This window comes from Pyrus communis, chromosome 15, assembly GCF_041283825.1.
Source record: "Pyrus communis isolate YQ-2024b chromosome 15, ASM4128382v1, whole genome shotgun sequence".
Lineage (NCBI taxonomy): Eukaryota > Viridiplantae > Streptophyta > Magnoliopsida > Rosales > Rosaceae > Pyrus > Pyrus communis.
In genome coordinates this window covers 17,582,999-17,605,483 of record NC_142579.1, presented here as the reverse complement: position 1 = coordinate 17,605,483, position 22,485 = coordinate 17,582,999, and the positions used below count along the sequence as shown (strand labels likewise).

Sequence of the window (22,485 nt, the reverse complement as noted above, 5' to 3'; positions counted from 1 at the left end):
AAGATTGTTTGCTAGTTGGGAGATCTAGTTAAGAGATAGGAAAATTATCAATGAAAATGATCATACCTCTTCTTCCAGGACGCCACTAATTTCTTTTTTGGATTTAGGGGAGGGTTTCTCTCGGTTGTGGTCCCCACTTTCTTCAAAGCAGTAGCTACTAGGCCGACTTCAGAAGCAACGGTCGGCCTTAGGGTTACAGGACCCTTGACTAATAGAGTGACGATTGGTTCGACAACAGTTTGAGTAGTAGGATGAACTTCAGCTGCCTAATCTGTTGGAGGGTTTTGCAGTACTCTTGTCGAGGCTTGGACGATAGGAAAAAGGAGAGGGACAATAAGAATAGTTACCTTTATGGTTTGACTTGAAATAACATGTATCTCCCCTTCTTCCTTCTTTGCCTTTTTCTTGATGCGTTTTTAGGGTGGGGCAACAGTGCCAGTCATTTCGGCTTCTGGGCAAGGCCGTTTGCTCAGTCCAATTGGTACGACAGGGGCCACTACTGAAGTTGGATCAGTTGAGGGAGGTGCGATGGTCGCAACCTTCTTGGGAGGAGGGGCAAGTTTCTTCTTAGTCTCGACCATTGCGACCACAGCGGCTCTTTTTATTGAGCGGCCAGCTGGAAAAACTAAGTTTGAGTCCGAACAAAGTTTGAATTTGAATAGATAAAAAAAAAAAAAAGATATATACCTTGTGCTGTGTCTTTGGATTTTGAGGCAAGGATTTTCTTTGGTCGATCATCAAAGAGCTTCTTTGAAATTTCCTCAGCTGAAATATCGAAGAAATCCTTGATGTAGGCATCCCACCAGTCGACAAAGGTGCTAGTACAGTCGATTTCTGGGGTATATGGCTGAAGGCAGAATTTAGAAAACCATTCTTGGAACTCTTTCTCGACTTCTTTGCATTCTTTCTAAGGAACCATAGAGGCGCTCTTGGCTCGGTAGCGAGCGAAAAGTAAGTAGTGGCAAATGATAACCTTGGAGGTAGCCCAGTTGATGAGCCATGAAGTGAAGATGGTTGACTTCCCAACTGGCCTATCGATCATCATAGCCGAATGGAAGATCGCGAGCCAAGATGAACGACCCCAAGACTATTGAAGGTCTGCGTCTTCAGATTCTCCCTACATTGATGTAAGAAGCCTAATGAAATGTGGATATTTCTGGTGGCAGCAAACTAGAAACTCCTCTTCAAATATATCTTCAAAGCTGAATAAATATTTAAATATGTCTTTGGCTGAGTGAGAAGGAAGGCGGTGCGAGGCCAGTTGAAGACACATCGCTTCAGAAGAGTTGAAGCTAGGTATCTCTGACCTCAACGTGCAGAAGTAGACTTGCAAACAAAATTGGAAAACCCAGAACGGGCCATTCTGGTATGGGTTGACCTTCCTAGTAGAAGCCTCAGCCAAGCACAGAGTGAGATTGGCAAGGATGGTCGAGTTGAGATCCAAGACGTGATCACTAACTAAAGCTTCAGCCACTGACATGTTCTCGGCCAAGCATTTGTTCGATTTTGTACAAAAGATAAACTTATTATACCAATAAAATAAGAAGGCCTCATGCTCTCCCTTCTTGAGGCCCTCTCATTCCGGACCAGCGAAGTGGTTGATCATGGTGCTGAAGTTGAAGAAATTTTTGTGCAGTTTTTGCACGTCTTCTTTCGACGGCCCTTGGTTTTTCTTCATCAAGGCTTCGACGACACTATCATCGAAGACTACTTTCAGGTCGAGGTCGAATTTGTATCGTGAGATAATAACGTCGACTAGGAGACTAGAAGGGGAGGTGCTAAGTATGGCCGTAACATCTAACACAGTTGGGTCGATGAGGCCGAGGGGAATGACCATTGTGTTGGTGGCTAAGCACCAGAAGCTGAGGGTGGCTATCAGAAATTCCCGATCTATGATAATTTCATGGGTCGAAAGCTTGATGGTGTCAAAAATTCCAAGGGTTTTCCATTCATCGTCGAAGTGTGGCTTCATGCAAGTGACCCAAGCTGCGATGGTCGATGGCTAAGCTCCTTGGCCGACTCCCCACTTTGACCAGTCATACCCTTGGAAAAAGGGTTCAAGGCAGTGGGCCTTCAGCATGTTAGTAATTGACTCTAGGACATTATCCTTGAAAAGTGGTCCCAGAGTTTGGTGGAGGGCGCTCGAATCACCCTCAGATTGAAAGGACTTGATGGTGTTTCAGTCGATAAAGTCCTTGCACTTGTTGCATTCCTCGACAAGGTTGGTGATAAAGGTGTTGTCAGCCATTGATGAAGGTTTGAAGGTTTTTGGGTTTCGAAGTTTGGTTTCTTTTCTGGGTTAAAAGTAAATAACAAGCGTGTTTGGAGGTTTTTCAAGCGTAAAAATCCAAATGAAACTGAGCTGAGTATTTATAGGCATTTAGGAGGAAGATCAATAGTTTAGTATTAAAAGAATAAAGGGTAAAATCGACCGGAGAGTTTTGTAATCATGACTGATATCCAAAGAGTCCAAATGAAGAGACCAAAAAGCTCGCGGATTGAGGATGCACGTTTGTGTATGACGACGAGGTTTATGGCGAATGGACGTTTCAATGTTTGCACGCTTCAAATGTCATTATTAAAGACGGAAAAGTAAGTTGAGAAACTGCCACGTGGAAAATAATCTAACATGTTTAAGGGATTGTGCAATCGTGCTCGATAAATGCGCCTAGGTGGTTGGAGCATTCGAGGTTTTTGGGTTTATTAGGAATGTGCTAAGGGATTATTTTGCTTCTTCAAGGTTGAGGCTTGGCTATGACTTGCAAGTCGAACACCTCAGAAGCGAGGGGGCAATGTTTGGGCCCAAAATATTATTTTGGGTTGAGCCTAGGATTATTCTCGGCCCAATGACATTTATCTAGAATTTTCCTGTGGGCCATCCAGTTAAGGTTGGCTGAATCCTGCTGCGAATGGAATTGGTTTAGATAAGAGCGAAGCATTCAAAACCTAATGCAACAAGGAGTCGTAAGGTTAAGGATGCTGAGAATTATGTGATGAATCTGGTTTGTTTAAAAGCTTGGTCCAGAGTCCTATTAGAGTCAGGATTGGCCGAGACCTAATTAGATTAGGTTGAGGAGTTCTAATCCGAATACGATTGTAGCTTGGCCATGAGGGGGTTGGCTACTATAAATAGAAAAGGGAGTGCATTATTCAAGCCTCTCCAATTCAACACACAAATTGCCCTGCACAAAGTTTCTCAACAACCTTTGAGATTTTATCCTTCTCCCTATTCTTCCACCAACACATCTTTAGTTTGGATAAACAGCACTGTGAAGGCAACCAGCGACAACTTCAATTTGGATAGACAGCACTGGAGCCGTAAAATTAGTCGATTGGGGAACACCTTCAGTTTGGATAAACAACACTGCTTTGAGACCGACTGGTTATTTATCCAAGTCCCAGAGTCCTTGTTGGTAGAGGCGACCTCATCAGCCTTCTCAGGAAAGTGAGGTGTTATCAAGTTATTACATTTGGCACATTGAAAGCCGAATTTGAAATAAGAGCTTTGTCTTCAAGCTCTAGAACTCGAAAGTCGAGATGTGTTCCTTCCTTGGCCACAGTCGCAAGGTCAAGAAGTCAGCAGCGCGCCTAACGCCACATCAACATGTTTTACACCCCGACCGAACTCGGCCGACGAGTTGGCACGCCCCGCATATAAGCGAATGACGTAGTTAGCTCATTAGTTACTCGGCTTATGCACCACGTAGGCTTGGTAGTTTTTAGGATCAACAAATATAAACTAAAATTTTAAGCAATTTGTCATACCAATTTTTTGAAATCATTCATTTGTCATCTCTCCCTAACTCCGTTAAGTTTTTCATCTAAATATAGGTCATGTGCCTCGCACATGACTTGTGTTTAGGGTTATTTCGGTCATTTTAATACCTTACTTCCCTTTTATTAAGTTGTATTCGACAAACAATTGTAGGGTTCTTAGGCAATAGAACAATATTTTTGATATGATAGCAATGAAATGATCATGCAATGCACTCTCTTCTAGTTATTCCAAATATGTAATGATACACAAGTGGTAGTTTGCATTTAAGCATGTCACGAAGACATAATTCCATACGAGCTCTATAAATGAGAAACAAGTTGACGCTTTGTGCTATAAATGGAGTTGTAGATGCATATGCGCTAAAGAAAAGTAAAAAAATTTAAGTGTTTGTACTAAAGAAAAGTAAAAAACTTGTGAAGGGATGTTAAAATGACCTAAATAACTATGAACACAAGTCATGTGTGAGGCACGTGACTTAAAAACTTAACGGAGTTAGAATGAGATGACAAATTAATGATTTTGTAAAGTTAGTATGTCAAATTGCTTAAATTTTTAGTTTGTATGAAAAATTGAAAAATATGAACAAGTTTATATGACATTTCAAAAGTTTTTCCATATACATACACGTCTTTAATGCAAAGGGATCCCCATTTTTTCAAAAAATGGAGATTAGGTGTGGGGATAATCCATATCGAACTTCAATGATCTGAACCATCTATGTTGTAAGTCTCAATTCATATCATCCTTACAAAAATTCAATTCAGTCTCAAACCATTTGCCTGTGTAATTATCAAGATAAAATTTCATTGTTTTTTTTTATATAACAAAGTATTCATTAATTTCTTTAAACTCAATTAGTTGTCTTAAATATTTCTGATTTAGCTAATATTTCACATACATTCGTTTTTGACACACATTTTCACAAATGTTTTGTAGGACCTACTCCGTAACAAAATATTTTAAGGATTACCTGTGAATCTTTTAGATTTTTCCTCAAAGTTCGCGTCTATAAAAATCACAAAACTTTGAAATTATATGACCATTGAATTAATTGATAGTCTTTCTTTCTATAAAATCGTATTTGTTCATTTTTTTTATTATAAATTAATGTTTTAATAATTTTGGCTCTATTTAATTTTTTTGCATAAATCATGTATAAATGATGTATTGAAAATATAAAAAAAAATTCAAAATGAACGTCACAAAATGTGTGTCACAAAATAGGTGTCTTTTGATCCCCCTTCCGTTGAAGGATTCATCAAATAATTTTAGTTGAGTAGCATCTGTGATACTCATTATGTAATTTATCTTAACAATCAAAGGGCTGGTTTGGTATTGCTGTATTTTGAAAAAAAGCTGCTTCTGCTGTGCTGTGAGAATAAGCAGCTGTGAAATAAATCAGCAGAGTGTTTGGTAAACTTTTTTTGTAAAAGTGCTTTTGAAAAAAAAAAAAAGCAGTATTAGAGTGTTTGGTAAACTTTTATGTAAAACAGATGTGAAAAAAGCCGGTTTTTCAAAGCTAGGTTTTGCAGCTTCTTGTTTTTGGCTTTTTTTTTCATCCAAAACTGTGAAAAAAAGTTGAAGCTGAGTGTTTACCAAACACAAAAACAGCTCTCAGCTTTTTTTGATAGCAGCTTTTTTCATAATCATCTCAGTACCAAACCAGGTCAAAGTCTCCTGTACTTACATCATTCATGAATAAAAGTAAAAAAAAAATTTATGGATCATTTTAATAAAAAATTATATTTTTATATTAAAAAGTCAAACTTGCTCCTATTCACTTTATCATTTTTTTTGTCCTTATCGTTAAAACTCAAAGTTGTCAAACTCTTTTCATTAGTTTTCCTAAAAATTTAAGGAAAACTAATGAAAATAGCTTAAAAACTTTGAGTTTTAACGATAAAGACAAAATAAAGGGTAAAATAAATAGTATAATGATTGACTTTTTAGTGTAAAAATGTGGTTTTTCTTTAAAGTGAACAGTACCGGGAGCTTTCGTTAAAATTCCCAAAAATTTAATGTACTGAAGGGAACCAAATAAAAAAAAAACCGAATATGTTGCCTTTCTCTTTCCTATAAACCAAAGAGTAAATTGTAGAAATGGTTCCTCAATTTTAGTAAAATTAAAGGAATGGTCCGTCAATTAAAAATTCACAACAATGGGTCCCTCAACACATCAAAATGTGTAGTTATGTTTATTTTTGTCAATTTCGTCAAAATTTTGTCAAAATAAGTTATGCTGGAATGACCATTGCTATAATTGAGATACATCAACTCATCAAGAAGTGTAACTATGGTCATTTTCAACAACTTCACCAGAATTTTGTCAAAATAAGATAAGTTAGACGAACCATTGCTACAATTGGATTAAAATTAAGGAACCATTACTCCAATTAGGTTAAAGTTGAGGAATCATTTTTGTAGTTAGATTAAAGTTGAGGAACAAATGATAATGTATGTTTAGTTGAGAGATTATAGTTGCACGTTTTGATGAATTGAGAGACTAATGATAATAGATTTTTAGTTAATGAACCATTGCTTTAATTGAGTTAAAATTAAAGTATCATTGCCATAATTTACACTAAGGGAAGTGTTATTAGCAGTTCAAAAATCTCATTCTATACTTCTCATAAGTGTATTTTTCTTTCTGAATATAGAAAAATGTTTGAAATGTAAAATAAGATTTTTAAAATTCTGACAATAATTCTCACTCTAAAACCAAAATAATATTCTTTCTCAAGGGTCGAGAGGGAAATAGCTGTATCTCTCTGGACTGAAAGTCTCGGCAGCCATTGGAAACTGGGGCGAGCGATGGCTGCAGCGGCACCTGGGCAGATAAACACGGAACCGTTAACTTCGTTGGGTTCTCGAAGCGTCGACTGCTTTAAGAAACTCGAGCACATTGGCGAAGGCACTTATGGGTCTGTCTCTTTCTCTCTCTCCCGCTCTCTCTCCTCCCTTAAATTTAATCATGAACGATGATTGCCCTTGTACTAATTAGGAACTTAAGTATGTAAATAATTCATGTTTATTTGAAAATTTATCTGTTAATCGACAAATTCGAAATATGTTGTGTAAAATTGTGAAATCATGATTGCTATAATTAGGTTTTAATCTTGTGTTCTTGGTTGTGAGGATTTGGCCTCCTTGTTGTTGTCGTTAGTATTTTCTGATAATAGTTTGTATAATTATTAGCATGGGAAGAAAAAGTAAAAATGTAGTTAATCTCGATCTTTAAATAATAAAATTGATTAAAAGTGGAGATTATTAGTTTCTTTAAGACAACAATGGTGATGTAAACAGAAGTCCAACAGTGTGGAAATTATGTCTAATGTTTTATTTTTATTTTTTTCAAACAAATATGTCTAATCTGAAGCAAAAGCAAATATGCTTTTACATCATGAAGTGCAAATACTTGTGTGGATTTTTCTTAATTATGAATTAATCAAGCTACGTTTTCATCTCCTGCATGATTGTTCTTTTGCAGTCAAGTGTTCACGGCCAGAGAAACCAGAACTGGGGAAATAGTTGCCTTGAAAAAAATACGCATGGATAATGAAAAAGAAGGGGTATTGTTCTTTCCATTTACCATGTGTTAATAAGTCAGAAATTGGTTTGGATTATGTGAAACTACGGGTATTGAAGTACACGCACGTGCACAGTGCACACACACACCCAAGCTTACTCCGTTACGTAAATACACACACATTGTGGATCGCACTTATTTCACATCTTATAATAACTTGCGGAACTTTTGCTTTGTTTATCTAGTTCCCTATTACTGCAATCCGGGAAATTAAAATTCTGAAGAAGCTTCATCATGAAAATGTTGTTAAGCTGAAAGAGATTGTAACTTCTGCAGGTACTTTTGTTTTTATCGTTCATGTTTTATCTCACATCACCATTTTATGCATTTGTAACATTTATATTGGTTATGTTTTGCTCATAGGTCCTGAAAGGGATGAGCTGAGGAATCAGGGTCGTGAAAGGGATGAGCAAGAGAATCAAGGTCCTGAAAGGGATAAGCAAGAGAATCAAGGTACACAAATCTGTTGCATGAAATCCTAGTCAGTTGTGCGTGTTACATCACTGTGTATGTGATTTCAGAGAGTGTCACTTTGTATCAATTTTTTGTCTGAGGTGGTTATTCTAACATTTGTTTTTTCGATTACAGATAGTAGTAAGTCCAAGGGTGGCATCTATATGGTTTTTGAGTACATGGATCATGATCTGACAGGCCTTACTGTTCGTTCTGGACAGACATTTACTGTTCCCCAAATAAAGGTATTAGATATTTTTTAGAATATTGGATGAGAGAAGATTCTGTAACATCAAGTTACTAACAGTTCTCTCACCTTGTATTCTTCAGTGTTATATGAAGCAGTTATTGACTGGGCTCCATTACTGTCATGTTAATAAAGTACTTCACCGTGACATCAAAGGTTAATTAACAAGTTATATCATCTCCTTTGTCGGAGAGAATTGTTAATATGTTGCACCAGGAGCTATATCAGAATAATGCCTATTCTTGCAGGTTCTAATCTTTTGATAGATAATGAGGGGAAGTTGAAGCTAGCAGACTTTGGGCTTGCAAAGTATTATTGTAGTAACCATGAGGGAAATCTTACAAATCGTGTCATTACTTTGTGGTATAGGTAAACATTTCCTTCATAATTACCATTTTGTGTTGCTAAAGCATTGATTCATTTAAGGAGTATGCCTGATGTTTGGTCAGTGATATGATTGGAGCAGGCCCCCGGAGTTGCTGCTTGGAGCCACAAAGTATGGTCCAGCTGTTGATATGTGGTCTGTTGGTTGCATCTTTGCTGAACTCCTGCATGGAAAGCCAATTTTACAAGGAAGAAATGAAGTTAGTTAGCCAGTCATTCTTCTCTACCCTGATAATTGGTTTTAGAATTGATGATTTTACCACATTTTGCATTACATTTTGGCTAATATTGTGAAACTGCGAGGTCTTAATTCAATTAGCTATAGATTGCTTCAGATTTAGTTACACTATATGTTATTGAAAGATATGCACTGTTTTTCCGCAATCTAAGATTAAGATCTCAATGCCTTTTTGGAAATATGCACAGTAAAATCAAATATCTGTTGAGGAGCATGTGTTTGAAGGAAGTGTTCGGTGGAGTTTTCTTCCAACTTGTTTCATTCTAAGGTGTAAAAGTTCTTGCTGTGCCCTATTAGAGGCTGTACCAGGACTTTTGTTTTTTTATTTTTTATGTTTAATTGTTTTGATGTGTCTAACTTTGATGCGGTTGGTTCAAGAATCAAGATAATTTGTTTTTTATTTTTATTTTTATTTTTTCTCAATTTGGTGGTTTTATAAAGTATAAAAGACATACATGACTAGGGAATGGAAACATTTGTGTGCCTTGGTGTGACGACCTTGTGTTCATAGTAAAGCATGTTTTTTTGGCTCATCATTTTGAAGTTATGATTCTGTGCACTGGTATGTATAAATTTGTGAGTCGCATAGATCTGGGGACATGGACAAACAATTTCACAAGGCTAAGTTTTGTGATATATGTTTTATTCATATTTATTGTAGCCTGACCAACTGAACAAGATATTCGAGCTTTGTGGATCACCTGATGAGATCAACTGGCCAGATGTTTCAAAACTTCCTTGGTATAATAATCTCAAGCCAACAAAAACCATGAAACGATGTGTTGGGGAAATTTTCGGACAGTAAGTAAACAATTGATGAGTTTTGTAAGTACTATGATTGAATATTAATGTCATAAGCTATTTGATTCTGTTTGCTCATTAGTTTTCTATGTCCATTTCAGTTTTGACTTTCATGCTTTGGATTTACTGGAGCACTTATTAACTCTTGATCCAAATCAGGTACCGCTTAAATTGGACATGCTTGTCATAATTATTTTTCTAGTATACCTGAGTCTAAATTTGTTCTAGAATCGGAGGAGTTTCTGTTTTGCTATGTTTTTTTAGTAGATCAGCCATACTAGCATGATTCATTTGCTACCATATTTTGGTATGGAAACCTGAATTCAAATATATACTGGCTCAAACAAATAGTTGAGCTGAATATTTGTTTGAAGATTATGATTAATCATATAATGCACATTATCAGGAGGCTTCAAGGAAAGTAATATAATTGTATACTGACCAACGTTATGGATCATCGCTAACTGAAAATCAAGCATTTTGGCCACATTTGCTGCTACTGTGGAGGAATGAATTTGATAATGTAGATTGAGAAATTTTCCACACACTTCTGTAGTATAGGGTTTAAATTTTGGGTGCTTCAATAATTTTTCTTCTTATCTATTGTCTCCTATGTAGAGATGGACTGCGAAGCAAGCACTGAATGCTGATTATTTCTGGGCTGACCCTTTACCCTGTGATCCAAAGAGGTGTTTTGCTATTTTAAATTGTCTGTACTCCGTTTGAGTTTATTGAATCACTTGGCACATTCAATAGTTGTCCGTCCCACAAACAGTTCCCCACTGATGGTGATAAAAACCCAGTTGTGTTGTGCCTACCCAGGATGACAATTTGTATTTTGCTCCTCGTTTCATTGACTTACAAAACTTACCCCATTTAGCGATTCTTGCTCATCAATTGTGCATCGCTAACCAGGTTTAGTCACCTACTAGTCTAATACGTGTCCCTTTATCTGAAAGTGGCGGCATAGCATTGGACCCATCATTGTGGGAATTTGAGTTGTCGTCGTTTAGGTCTTTTGGAATGCCTATGATTCCAGGTTTCTCTTCGTATTTATATATTTTGTTAACCTGTACTTGTCTTTTCATTGTACAGCCTGCCTCAGTATGAATCATCACATGAATTCCAAACAAAGAAAAGGAAGCAGCAGCAGCAGCAAACTGAAGACGTATCAAAGAGATCAAAGTCACAGCATTCTCATAAGAATGATTGCCCACCTCCCATTCAACATACCGCGCAAGCTCCTCCACAACGGCACGGGTCCCATCATCCGATGACTGATAGCCAGCCCCCATTATCTGCTGGACCTAGCCACCACCACTATGGAAAGCCGCACGGTCCTCCTGGAGGCCCAAGCAGGTATCCTCCCAGTGGAAACCAGAGTGGGCCTTACCATATGAATCGTGGAGATCAAGCTGGAGGTTACAGTGGCAGACCATATCCAACGCAAGGACATGCTCCACCATATGCTGGGAGTGGAACGAGTTGTCCTAGCACAAGAGGAGCCCCTGCTGGTTATGGAATTGGCCCTCCAAACCATTCCCAAAACAGTCAATATGGAGTTCCTGCTGCTGATAGAGGTGTGAGTACACGAAATCAACAGTATGGTCGGAAGTAGTGACAGTTGGAACTAATGCATGGAATTAGGAGGTTATACCAATGCAACAAAGATAGTTATGGAATCGCGGTCGTGTTAGGAAAATCAGTAGGGTTAAAAGTCGCAGAAACAAAATCTGGCTGTACATTCTTTTGGGAGTCGTTTTTGTTCCTGCACATGGTCCTAACGTTTTTCATGAAACGTTAAACAGAACTGTAGACCCTAACCCTGCCGACATGTTTGCCGTTATAGGACCCAACCTGATGGTTCAAACTAGTTTGTGCATGCATTGCTTTTGTATAAGTTCCCCAAGTAATAAGATGCTCGATTTCCTTTGTTTTCTTTCTGGTTACGTTTCTTTCATTGTTATGACAATCTAGTTTTGCACTCTTGAAACTTGGATCAGCTTTTGGAGGAATTTTTCTGAGTCCGTGGTATCTAAGCGGTCATTCCTTGCGTCATAATACAAGTTGGGGGACACGAAAAAGTTCATCATTTTCTCTATTTGTATTATGACATGTGAAGTGCCGCTTCAATTCCCGACACTAGGAACAGTCTCTCCAAGTTTGGATGTATAGCATAAAGAATGTTAGAAGAGTGGCATTGTCCAATGAGTGGCCACTCGATCGGAGGTGAAAAATTCTTGGGCTTTTGGTTAAAATGATCTAAAATCAAATCGCAATTGTATTTTATTTATCATATATAGACTATGCATCAATGAGATATCATGGTATACTAAAAACTAATCATTTTAACAATAACGGGTAGAAATTAGATCATTTGATTCAAAAGCTCAAAACTATTATATAAAAGAGTGATACTTTGTACACCCAAGTTTCGTCTCTTGACACATTTGTTTCTCTAGACGTCCAATTTACTCACATTTCTTCGGACAGCCAAAAAAATTTACCACACTTCCAAGAATACCCTTCTTTTACTTTTTATTAATTTATTTTTCTCTGGACACACAGTTTTGATTTTTTTTTTTTGCACCCATTCTGCCTTCCCTATCTGATCGCGAATATCTCAAATCAACACCAGAGCTAGATCCAAATTAAGTCGCGGTTACGTCGTGGTTTGTTTCCAAACCTTATTGGTGTCCAAAGGAAATAATTGTTTTCCTTAAAAGTTCACTAAGCCCTTTATGGTAATTTTATATACGGATATAAAAGTCTTTTTCTAAATAAGTAATGGGTGTCCGGAGGTAAAACCCGAATGTACAAAAATCACTATTTAAAAATTGTGATCTCTAATTTGGTACGACCTTTAATTACCTGAAAAAACCTGCTCAGATACATTTATATTGACAATTATTTCCCACAATATATGCCCATTTATTCATGATTTTAATGATTAATTAGATAAAAACAAATTCTAAGCATCTGTAACTTTGCCCATTTATCTCAAAGTACTAGTCAAATACAAAACAATCAAAATCTCAAAATAATAATACACCCGGGTCAAGCACACGCAGCTTGCCCTTAATTCTTCTTTCACTATATGAGTTGACTGTTGCTTTCCTCTTGTAAGTTGTAACTACTCAAATGACGATGGAAAATCAAGAAAAATTACAAGCAAACTAATCATTCTCGACTAGTCATCCTCGACAAGAACCTTCGGATCTTTATATGGATTCAAAACTGTTATGTAGACTCGACTTTGAGAAAAATCTTCATGAACTCGTACACAAGATAACTTATGGCAGCAGATGGTAAAACCTGAAGAGTAAGGACATAAGAAAAACGTTAAGGAACTTCACCGTAAACCTGATGAAATGAGAAAGAGCTCGACAAAAGATCGAAAATCATTCTCATCTAAAGAATTGTAAGGGCACCGTACCTGCAATAGGCTTGGTGTTAATCCTGCATAAAGAGCAGGCACACCTCCTTGCTCGACAATTTTAATACAAGTTGCAATCGCGCTTAACTTAGTTGCTCGAACTTGCATTTGAAGGTGTCTCCTCACAACTTCAAATGGATATGTAGCAGCTTCAGAACAGGCACCAGCGATTGCCCCATATAGTAATGTTCTAACGGGACCCAACTCCAGTTGTTCCAAAGCATTCAGTTTATCACCTTCTTGTTTCATATGTTGGATCCTTTTCCTCCCTTCAGGTGAATGAAGATAAGCTGATTTCAGTATATCATAAACACCGTAGAAAACTGCACCTGAAGGTGCCATGCTCACAATCGAGGGTAGTAAACCCTTGTAAAGAGAAAAGAACCCTTCAGTTTGGATCATGTGGCGGAAAGCACCGATTACACCACCCAAGGCTTCTCCACCAGGTGCTACCATCTTTGTCCTGATCTGAAAGAATCCACATTTTAGAATGTGACTTGCGAAAATTCTTAATCTATAAGCACAAAGCCTGGAGTTGGGCAAATTCCAATATCAACATATTTGAGGCACAAACCAAGGTTCCAAGCAATGGCCCAAAAACACGAAACATTACTTCATCCAACGTAGGAAGCCGAAAACAGCTTCACCCGGAAGAAAATTTCTTCTCAGATGCCTTGTAAAAGACAATGGAATGATTTACTCCCATTATTTGTTTCTTCTTTTTTTTCTCTCCCATTCGACTCAATTTCAACGAAGAAATTAATTTGACCACAAATTAAGAAAAGAGACGCCAGGAAACAAATGTGCTTATGAGATGAAATCAGCTGAACCAATAAGTAATAACAGTAGAAAGTTGCGACATACAGTGTCCATAGGTAAGCAGAGCAAGGTAGCTGTAATTCCAGCCGCAGCACCAGCAAGAAACCTCTCGTAATTTGTGGACTCCTCACTCCGAGACAGTTTCCTCAGATGATTTCTGTAAGTATCATAAGCACAGAAATTGATAGCCTTAAAGGGTGCTGTGCGAAGAATATTGACAAAATTTCCTTTCCAAAATCCCTTCAGCCCTTGAGAAGCTGCAATCGTCCTGATGAGTTCAATAAGGTTCTTCTGTTCGCCACGAACTACATATTCCAGCTTTAGCCTCTCAAGAGGAGCAACGAACGTCCTAAGAAAACACCAAGACACTAGAATGGTAAGGCATGAGCCCTTACTCAACTAAAAAAACAATCCAACAGCCAAAATAGTAATATTGATTAATCCAAAACTCTATATATACCAATCCAAATTATTACTCAAATATCCACAGAAAATAAAAAACACATCACAAAAATTTATTTTATCGGAATTTGAGTTTTTTTACGGCAAAATGTTGATAAGAATGTTTATTGCGTCCATCTGTATTGATGAATAGTGGAAAATAATTATCCCTATGCATAGGCTCACATGCATGATACATCTATTTGGATCAATTTAAAAAATAAAAATCACGATTTAACGGCTAAAACACTTGGATAGGAGCACTATAATATAATTCTCTTGTCAATCCAAAAGAGTCCGGAAATTCACAAACAAAGACAAATAATTATTCACAAAATCATAAGTAAATAAAGATGGAACTGGGTTTTGGGTTTGGAGTAACCGAACCTTGAAATCATAGCAGCAACAGCTCCAGACCAAAGATGCTTGGTGGTATTCATAGCACCCGATCCCTTCCGTGCAGTCTCAGCCTCATCCTTCTCGAACACCGCCACGACGGCGACCTCCTCCGATGAAAAGCTTTTATCCCCATTTTGCCCCAGGACTTGTCCCGATTCCGGAACATACTCTTCCTCACTTCCCTTTATCGACAAACTCACAGACAAAAACAACGACGTGCCGCCACCGCCGCTGCTTCCCTTCAAACCTTCAAAACGCAGCGTCCTGCTGCCGCGGCGCCTTAAACAACAACCCGAACCGGAACGCAAACGGACATTGGGTGAAATCAAGGAAAGGATGGAAGGAGGGACGGTGTTACTCGGGTGCAGGAACAGGCCTCCGAGGAAGATGGGATCAGAATCGGGACCGCGATCGGACGGGTGGATATTGACGAAATGGGTGAGGAGGTTGAAGCTGGAGTGGTCGGATGGGAGCATTTCCGGGGACGTGCAAACGGCGTCGTAGAAGGGTGGAGGAGCGTGGGAAATAAGGACATTTAGAGAGAATGTTTATAAGAGAGTGGGGAATTAAGTGGAGAGGAGGAAGAAGGAAGCTTGAAGAGGACGAGAGAGAGAGAGAGAGAATAGAATAATTTGAGGGAGAATGTATTCTCTCTGGAATTATTATTGTGCGAGGGGCAGGAGATGAAAGTGGCAAAAGGACAAAAGGTGGGAATTTTGAATTGGTGATGGTGCATTTGGTGCTTGGTTTCAATCGCCTTCATTTCGGTATCTCTTGTTTGGACGATTGCTTGATTGAACCCTCTCTTATCTGTTCGATCTTTCTCTCTCCCCTCCTCCATGAGCTAAAATAATTGCACTAATCTCTAAGTTGTTATGGCCACCAAAAGCATAAGTCACAGAATCCTTTCGGTACTTTATGTTGCCTAGTGAAAGAGACTGTCTTTGCCTTTAGATGTTGCTAATATTTAGTCATGTCATTATTGTGTAAATAGAAAAATAATTTTATTTTTTTCTCTACTAAATAATATGATGAATTCTATGTAAAGGTTGTCTTAATTGTATCAATCTATCTTATTTTACACACCTGGATTGTCTTTTTTTCTTGGATACAGTTGGGGGGGGGGGGGGGGGGGGGTGGGCGCAGTGTTGAAAATAAAAAAATCGGTATTGTTTCATCTACAATTGGGATGTTCAAAATGATTCTTTAATATTACCAAGGTTGACAAACTTATCAATAGTAAAAACCATCAAAATATATTTTTTTTCATGTAAAAAATATTTAATGTTCTGGACCAAGTCTAATTACACGTAATAAAAATTTGCATATATCGTTTACATTATGCCAAATGACGTATGTGGTCTTTAGATCTACAAAAGATCTTAGGTAGCAGGTAACACGTGTGACCAAAAGTTAAAAGGGCTACCAAATGACCTATGTAGTTTCAAAAGAATCTTTATGGGGAAAGTAGCGTCTGTGATTCAAGAAATGTCTCTCGTATGCGCATGAGTGCGTGCTCAAAAGCTAGTTCTTGTAAATTACAGAAAAAATTCAAACTAGTGCATAGAATGAACACTAAAACAAACTCAACCCAAAGTGTTTTTAGACGGATATAGCGAGCGATGCGTGCACAAGTTTTTGAGTTTCTTCACTGAGGTTTTTTTATCAAGCACTTGGTTTGTCTGTCATCATCTACATGTCGAGATTTCTTCACAGTTGTCGAGGCGTGGTGTCGCGATCTGTCAATAGTTGCGAAGGCGTGCTGTCGCAATATCAGTTATTACATAGGAGAGTGCTCATATAGGCATTTGTGTTAAGGTAATTATATTCAGTTTACTATCAATTATCATTAGGCTTTTTCCTTTTTTTTTTTTTTTTTTTGTTCTCGCAGATTTATGAATAAGGTTGGGTATTTATTGCTGGTGATTTTATGATTGAAGTGGGTTTCCATTCTCCACCTTACTGATTCATTTTTTCGCCCTTGATGCTGGGCAGTCGATTTTTTGGTACAAAATATTGTTGTTTTAAGTGATCGAATCATATTTAAGGAATAATGTGGTAAGTACTTCTCTTTTTTCTTAACATTTTAATAGAGGTTTGCTTAGATGTCTTCATAACAATAGGCCTAGATTCATCAGTACTTGGTGAATTTGACATCATTGACACACCCCGACCCGGAATGTCCACTTGGAAATCCAAATCGAGCTGTGCTGGCCGACACCTAGAAGGTGACAAAGCCAAAAAATGTAGTTTAGTGGAAAATGTGAATAAATTTAAACTTAAAGTGCCTAAATATAAGAGTGCGCTGTGATCGGGAATGAACCCATTTCACATGTGATGTTAGAGCATAAGTACAGTATAGTAAGATAGGATGAGAATTATACCATTGAAGGTAATCATATTCACCATGATTTGCCAAGAATCCTTGTTGATAAGAAAGCTCAGCTACTAAAACCTAGAGGGGCAAAAAAAATAAGGGTGAGTGAGCCTGAAAATAAAGTTTTATAAAAACCTTTCTGAAAACATTGTAACCCTTTGCCGTAAAACAAGTATAGTTTCCAAAATATACATACTACGTATACTATGAAAATACCTATCGTAGCCTGCAAAATCACAAGATTGCCATACGTCGCAAAATTGCGTAAATGAACATATAATAACCAATAACATATAATCTCGCCTAAGCAAACATATCATATCGAGTGCTTATCGATACATGCTGACACACAAGTTCATGTAGAGGTATTTTGACATGAACAGGACTAGGTGTAACAATAATATACGCTTTAGTGCTACAACCACGTGAAGACTGATGTTATTCACGGTCACATACGAGTTAGAGTCATGTACGACAGGACTGGCACCTACTTGGATCCAAGGCGAGCATGCGGTGCAGATGTGAACGTACACGTGAAAGACTGTTCTTGGCCTTGGGCGAGCACTAACACTGGTGCAGCAAACGATGAGAAAATAACATAATTATAATCATGCCACTTTCATTCAACAATTCTAGTCAATAGCATACTATTCATGACCATAAATATAATTAGGGCATCCCCTTATAGTAAGCTTACCTGTGCATCCCGTAGGATTATTTCATCATTTCCCAACAATAAGGCATTTCTTATAAACATAAGTTTAATCATGGCAATCACGTAGAGATTTATTAATAATTGTATATATGGAAACTAACCTATATATAAGAAAAGACCTATGCACAGATCATGTCGCCGAGTCGAACCCGTCTCGTAGCATCGAGAGTTCTTGCGATCCATTTCGCCTAGAAATGAAACCATTTAGGTAAATATAATGTGCTAATGAAATTATGCGTTTTCGTACAAAGTACAGCTAATAAAGGAACTATCCTACAACGGTTGTATTTCGAAAAACGAATGGTGGATTCGGAATCAGCACGTCGAAATACGCTAAGGAGGGTCTATAACCTTACACAAGTCAATCTGGAACATCCGCCCATGGATTTTCGATCCGTAACTTCCCAAAGTCCACACTATGCTTCTAGAACAACATACTAAAACTTCTTTACGATCCAACGGTCGGATCTCTACCAGTTGCTAGAATTAGGTTGCTATCAACGTTTAATTTATAAACTTAGAAATTCAATTTGGGAAGATCCGTAAGTTGGATTCCAATCCGTCAGTTCATATGGTCTTCAATTATTACGTATTATAATGTATTAAAGTTTGGTGACGATCCAATGGTTGGATCGTCAAATCATATAATAACCAAGTGGCGGCCCTTAACAGAATTATAACTAAACAACAGAATTTTGTCAATCGGATGTCTAATATGGAATCGGGGTACCCATTTTAGCCTAGGGAGGTCAAGTGGTGTCTCTGCCCACACTTTGCCGCCACGTGGCGGGAGCTGCCTTGGAAAAATTCAACTATTTCCAAAAATTCTCAAATTTAACAGGAATGAAGGTCTCAACAAGGGGACCAAGTTTCATACATGTGACCAAGTCCAATTTGGCCAAAAAAGGCCCCAAATTAGCTCGCACCTGTAAGAAACCCTAGAATGGGTAAACTTCAATTCGTCGTCGCTGATGCTCTGCCGCCCCTACCACCGGTCTTGTTCCTGGGTCCAAGGGGAGTTGATTAAGGGTGGTGGTGGGTGGTGAAACTCACGAGAACGGCGGAATAGCCATCGAGTACCTCTGGTGTTCCGGTGAAGTTCATTGCAAGTTTGAACCTAAAACCCCATGATCTTGGGCGGAAATGGTAGAGGGGATGTTGTGGAAGAGGTTGCAGGTGGTGGATGGGCAATTTGGCCTAAAAAATGGCGGAAATGGCCGGAAACCATTCCGGGTTGAACAGTTTGGGTGCAGGTTGCAGGGGGTTTGGGTTGCAGGGGGTTCGGGTTGGGTGCTCTGCACCTCTCTCATTTCTCTCCTTCTCTTCCTTCCCATTGGTATGTCTCTCTCCCCTTTTCTCCTAATTGGTATGTCCCTCTCTTCTCTGATTGGGTAGCCAATGCTCACTCTCTTCTTTCTCCTCTGCCCCTCTTCTTCTTCCCTTTCTTCCGTTCCTCACTCTCATTTCCCTCATTTCTCTCATCTTCTTTCCATCTCAACCACACACATGACACAAGAAGATTCTCCAACAAGAATCATCGCCTTTGCCTCAAGGGCATTTTCATAATTTTACTCATTTAAAATCAATAAAATCGTAAAGTTAGGGTCGGGTTGTCACATCATGGCACGTATGCTCTAAATAGTTAAATTTTCGATTTTTGTATATACATTTTGGCTTTAAAGTTTTCTTAAGTTTTTTATAATTTAAGTTTCTTAAGTTTTTGATAATTTAAGTTTCAATTTTCATTTTCGTATCCCTTATAGCTTAATTTCTTTCTTTCATTTTATAGTTTTATGAGTTCCTTATGCCTTCTTTTTACATTCTTATTTTGGAGAATTTTGCATATTGGTCGGATTCTTAAAGGAATTTTCTTACTTTACTCTTTGTACATATATCATGGAACTACACATATAGTGTATGCATGTTTTGTTTTTCACCAATCATTAAAACCTTCTCCCTTACTTTTCATATATCACCTGAAACGAAGTATGCTTACATTCGGTTTGATTTCAGTACATTTTATCCACCAAAACAAGAAAAGAGAATAAGTAGCATGGAGTTTCTTTTTTTTTTTTTTTTTTTTTTTTTTATGGACCAAATTGTGGTTTTGTATATTATGCTGATGCAGGACAAAATTCCGATTTGATTTGATTGCATACCTTGCCTTTTACTCAAGGCACCCAACCCGAGCCCAATTATTTTTGGGGCAATATTTTTTGACCTGATAATATTATTTTACTATTATTTAGCTTCTACAATCGACCCCAAATGGTCTCGATCTATTGAATTAATTAAAAGTGACCTACAGTTCATTAATCTGATAATGAATCCAAAATTATTGACCTGAAGATCACTTTTCGACATTAACGATTCAATATTTTATTTCTTTTCTTTGAACTGTTGACATCCTTTCGTAGTCCCGAAGTGTTCACACTTGAGTTCCCAAAGAACCTCAAATCCAGTACACTTAAATCAGCATATTGCATTCTGTGTTCTTGCAAGAACCTCTCTTTTATGAACTAAACGTTCATAAACTAAATTGAACCTGTAGTTTCAAATTTAGTGCCTTTGGAACCCGATGTTTTCTTAAAACAATACACCCATGAAAACCCGACGTTTTTCATGAAAATCATGTCTTGGAACTCGAATGTTCTAACTTTAATGCTTATGGATGATTCCTTCCCATAACACCAATCACAATCTTGTTCCCTCCAAATTCAATGGATTGTCGAACTGTCACAAGTAAGATTTCCCTGATTTGGATGTTTCTATTAGAAACCACTTTATGTGAGTACAAGACGTGAATCTCTACTTGACTATCAAGAAGCTGAGAAACCATTGTAGCCAACAATGGCAAGGAAGAGCTGAATAAGCCTCTGCCATGATTTTCATTCGAAGACTTGTGCTTAAAGCATTACAAATGGAAATACCTCATGAACGAGGATTCCATGGCTCTTTGGCTCGCTTTTATGGACCGTTTGATCATGAAAGACATTGCATGAAGCACACCATGATTATGTCCATGAATGAGTACAATTCTGAAGTTTACAAATCCGATTGAATTTTGACTAGAGAATACTTTTCTTGTCCTTCATGTTTGTAACTCGCCCCCTGAAGCAGCAGTGTAGAAAGAGGAAGTTTACCAAATTCTCGAATCTAATTACTACCACAAATGTAAGAGAAAGGTAAGGACCCAGTTCAGTTGGAGTCTACTGAATGGCTCGACCCAGTTCGGTCAAAGCTTAACCAAATAGTGATGCACTGCTTTGGCAGGGATACACCGAATGGCATACTCTATCATAATCCAATTTGGAGTTTGTTTTTACAACATATGGTAGAATCAGGGCCTGCCAAGGTGTGGCATCATACCCGAAGCGTGATCCTTGGCACCTACGACCTAAAACTTCAAGAATAAGGGATAGTATTCCCAAACCTTAACCCTGCATAATCTATTTCCGTCTTAATGGAACAAATCGTTGGTTATGCACATGTTCGTGCCCCTACCAATATTGTTAAGGAGTACCATTCTAGTAGTCAATATGTGAGACTAATTTTTCTTCACCAAACATTGTTGGAAGAGCAAAATTTTGACATGGATGGCCTTGTTGACCAAATCCACTAGTAACTTTGGTTTACTTTGTGAACATTTTTCCATATTCTTGGATTCAAGTTTGGTTTATGTTTTACTTATGGATAATCTTATTGATATTGTCCTCGAATATGAGTTAATTGAATCATGTTTCTTAATACAATAGACCGATTCAATTAAACACGTGATTAGGTAGGAATGTGGGAAAGTTAGTTGTTTGGATCAATGCGTACTATGCACACTAACTTTACACCTAAATCACATCTCTAATAACGACTTCAGGTTTATCCAACCTGATTAAGAGCATTGGCACGCTCCTCATTGTATGAATGGTACTGAATTACCATTTAAGGAACCTTAAATTCTCCCTAATGTTGAGTTTTTAAAGATATTTGAGATGACAATGATCATAAATGAAACCACTGAAGAAAATAGAGTGAAATATCTTTGCACCACCTCCAAAAATGAGCCTAAAGCTTTGATTTAGGGCCAATGGGTTGTCTCCCAATTGGGAATACACCACATGTGGCCGGCCTGGAGCCTAATGATCGAGAAGTTTACTTGTTTTGGCATGACCGTTTGGACACTTAGGTTGAACAATGATGCTACAATGCATCTCCTTATCTGAAGTAAGGATATTGTGCCTACAAGCACACTTTGCCAAGCATGCTCATTAGGGAAATTGATTTTCTATATCATTCCTCGTAAAGATACAACACGCTCTCTTTTCACAGTGGATTCAAGGGAATATATGTGGACTAATCCAACCAAAATGCGGACCATATAAATACTTATGGTTTTGGTTAATGAATCGACAAACTAGTCATATGTTTGTCCACACACATTGCTGCTAAACCTTTTGGCCGATTAAGGGCTTACCACCCTACTTATCCCTTAAGGTTCGGGAGACTGGATAATGTCGGAGAGTTTATATCGATGGTTTTCGATAAAGTATTGCACGTGTTTTGGGTTTATAATTTGAACAGCGAATTCCCATGTTCACCCCAAATAGCCTCGCCTAGAGATCATAAAGCGCAAATTTAAATGATCGCCTAAATTTTGGTAAAAGTACCAAGTTTTTGGTTTCTGCCTAGGGCTATGCAATCCTTGTATGCAATTATGTTGGTCTGCCTGGAGGCCCATTGCCACCCAACCTATACAACGTTACAGTTGGTTACTGGGTATGAACTTGACTATTTTCATATTTACACATTTGGGTGTG

The 22,485-nt window shown here is 37.9% G+C and overlaps 2 protein-coding genes across 2 annotated transcripts; one reads left to right on the top strand and one right to left on the bottom strand.

Moving 5' to 3' along the window:
- Positions 1 to 6,494: 6,494 nt before the first annotated feature.
- LOC137739579 (cyclin-dependent kinase C-1) lies at positions 6,495 to 11,426 on the top strand. The gene is made up of 12 exons (XM_068479204.2): positions 6,495 to 6,699; positions 7,266 to 7,347; positions 7,550 to 7,640; positions 7,728 to 7,817; positions 7,953 to 8,062; positions 8,148 to 8,220; positions 8,313 to 8,433; positions 8,531 to 8,648; positions 9,348 to 9,487; positions 9,589 to 9,646; positions 10,106 to 10,176; positions 10,583 to 11,426. The coding sequence occupies exons 1-12, from the start codon at positions 6,590 to 6,592 to the stop codon at positions 11,103 to 11,105; spliced, it is 1,587 nt and encodes a 528-aa protein (XP_068335305.2). The 5' UTR covers positions 6,495 to 6,589; the 3' UTR covers positions 11,106 to 11,426.
- A 1,030-nt stretch (positions 11,427 to 12,456) lies between these two features.
- LOC137714982 (putative mitochondrial adenine nucleotide transporter BTL3) lies at positions 12,457 to 15,362 on the bottom strand. The gene is made up of 4 exons (XM_068454173.2): positions 14,571 to 15,362; positions 13,788 to 14,091; positions 12,924 to 13,391; positions 12,457 to 12,802 (listed from the first exon to the last, which is right to left on the bottom strand). Exons 1-4 carry the CDS (start codon positions 15,056 to 15,058, stop codon positions 12,728 to 12,730), a joined length of 1,335 nt encoding a protein of 444 aa, XP_068310274.2. The 5' UTR covers positions 15,059 to 15,362; the 3' UTR covers positions 12,457 to 12,727.
- Between the last annotated feature and the right edge of the window lie 7,123 nt (positions 15,363 to 22,485).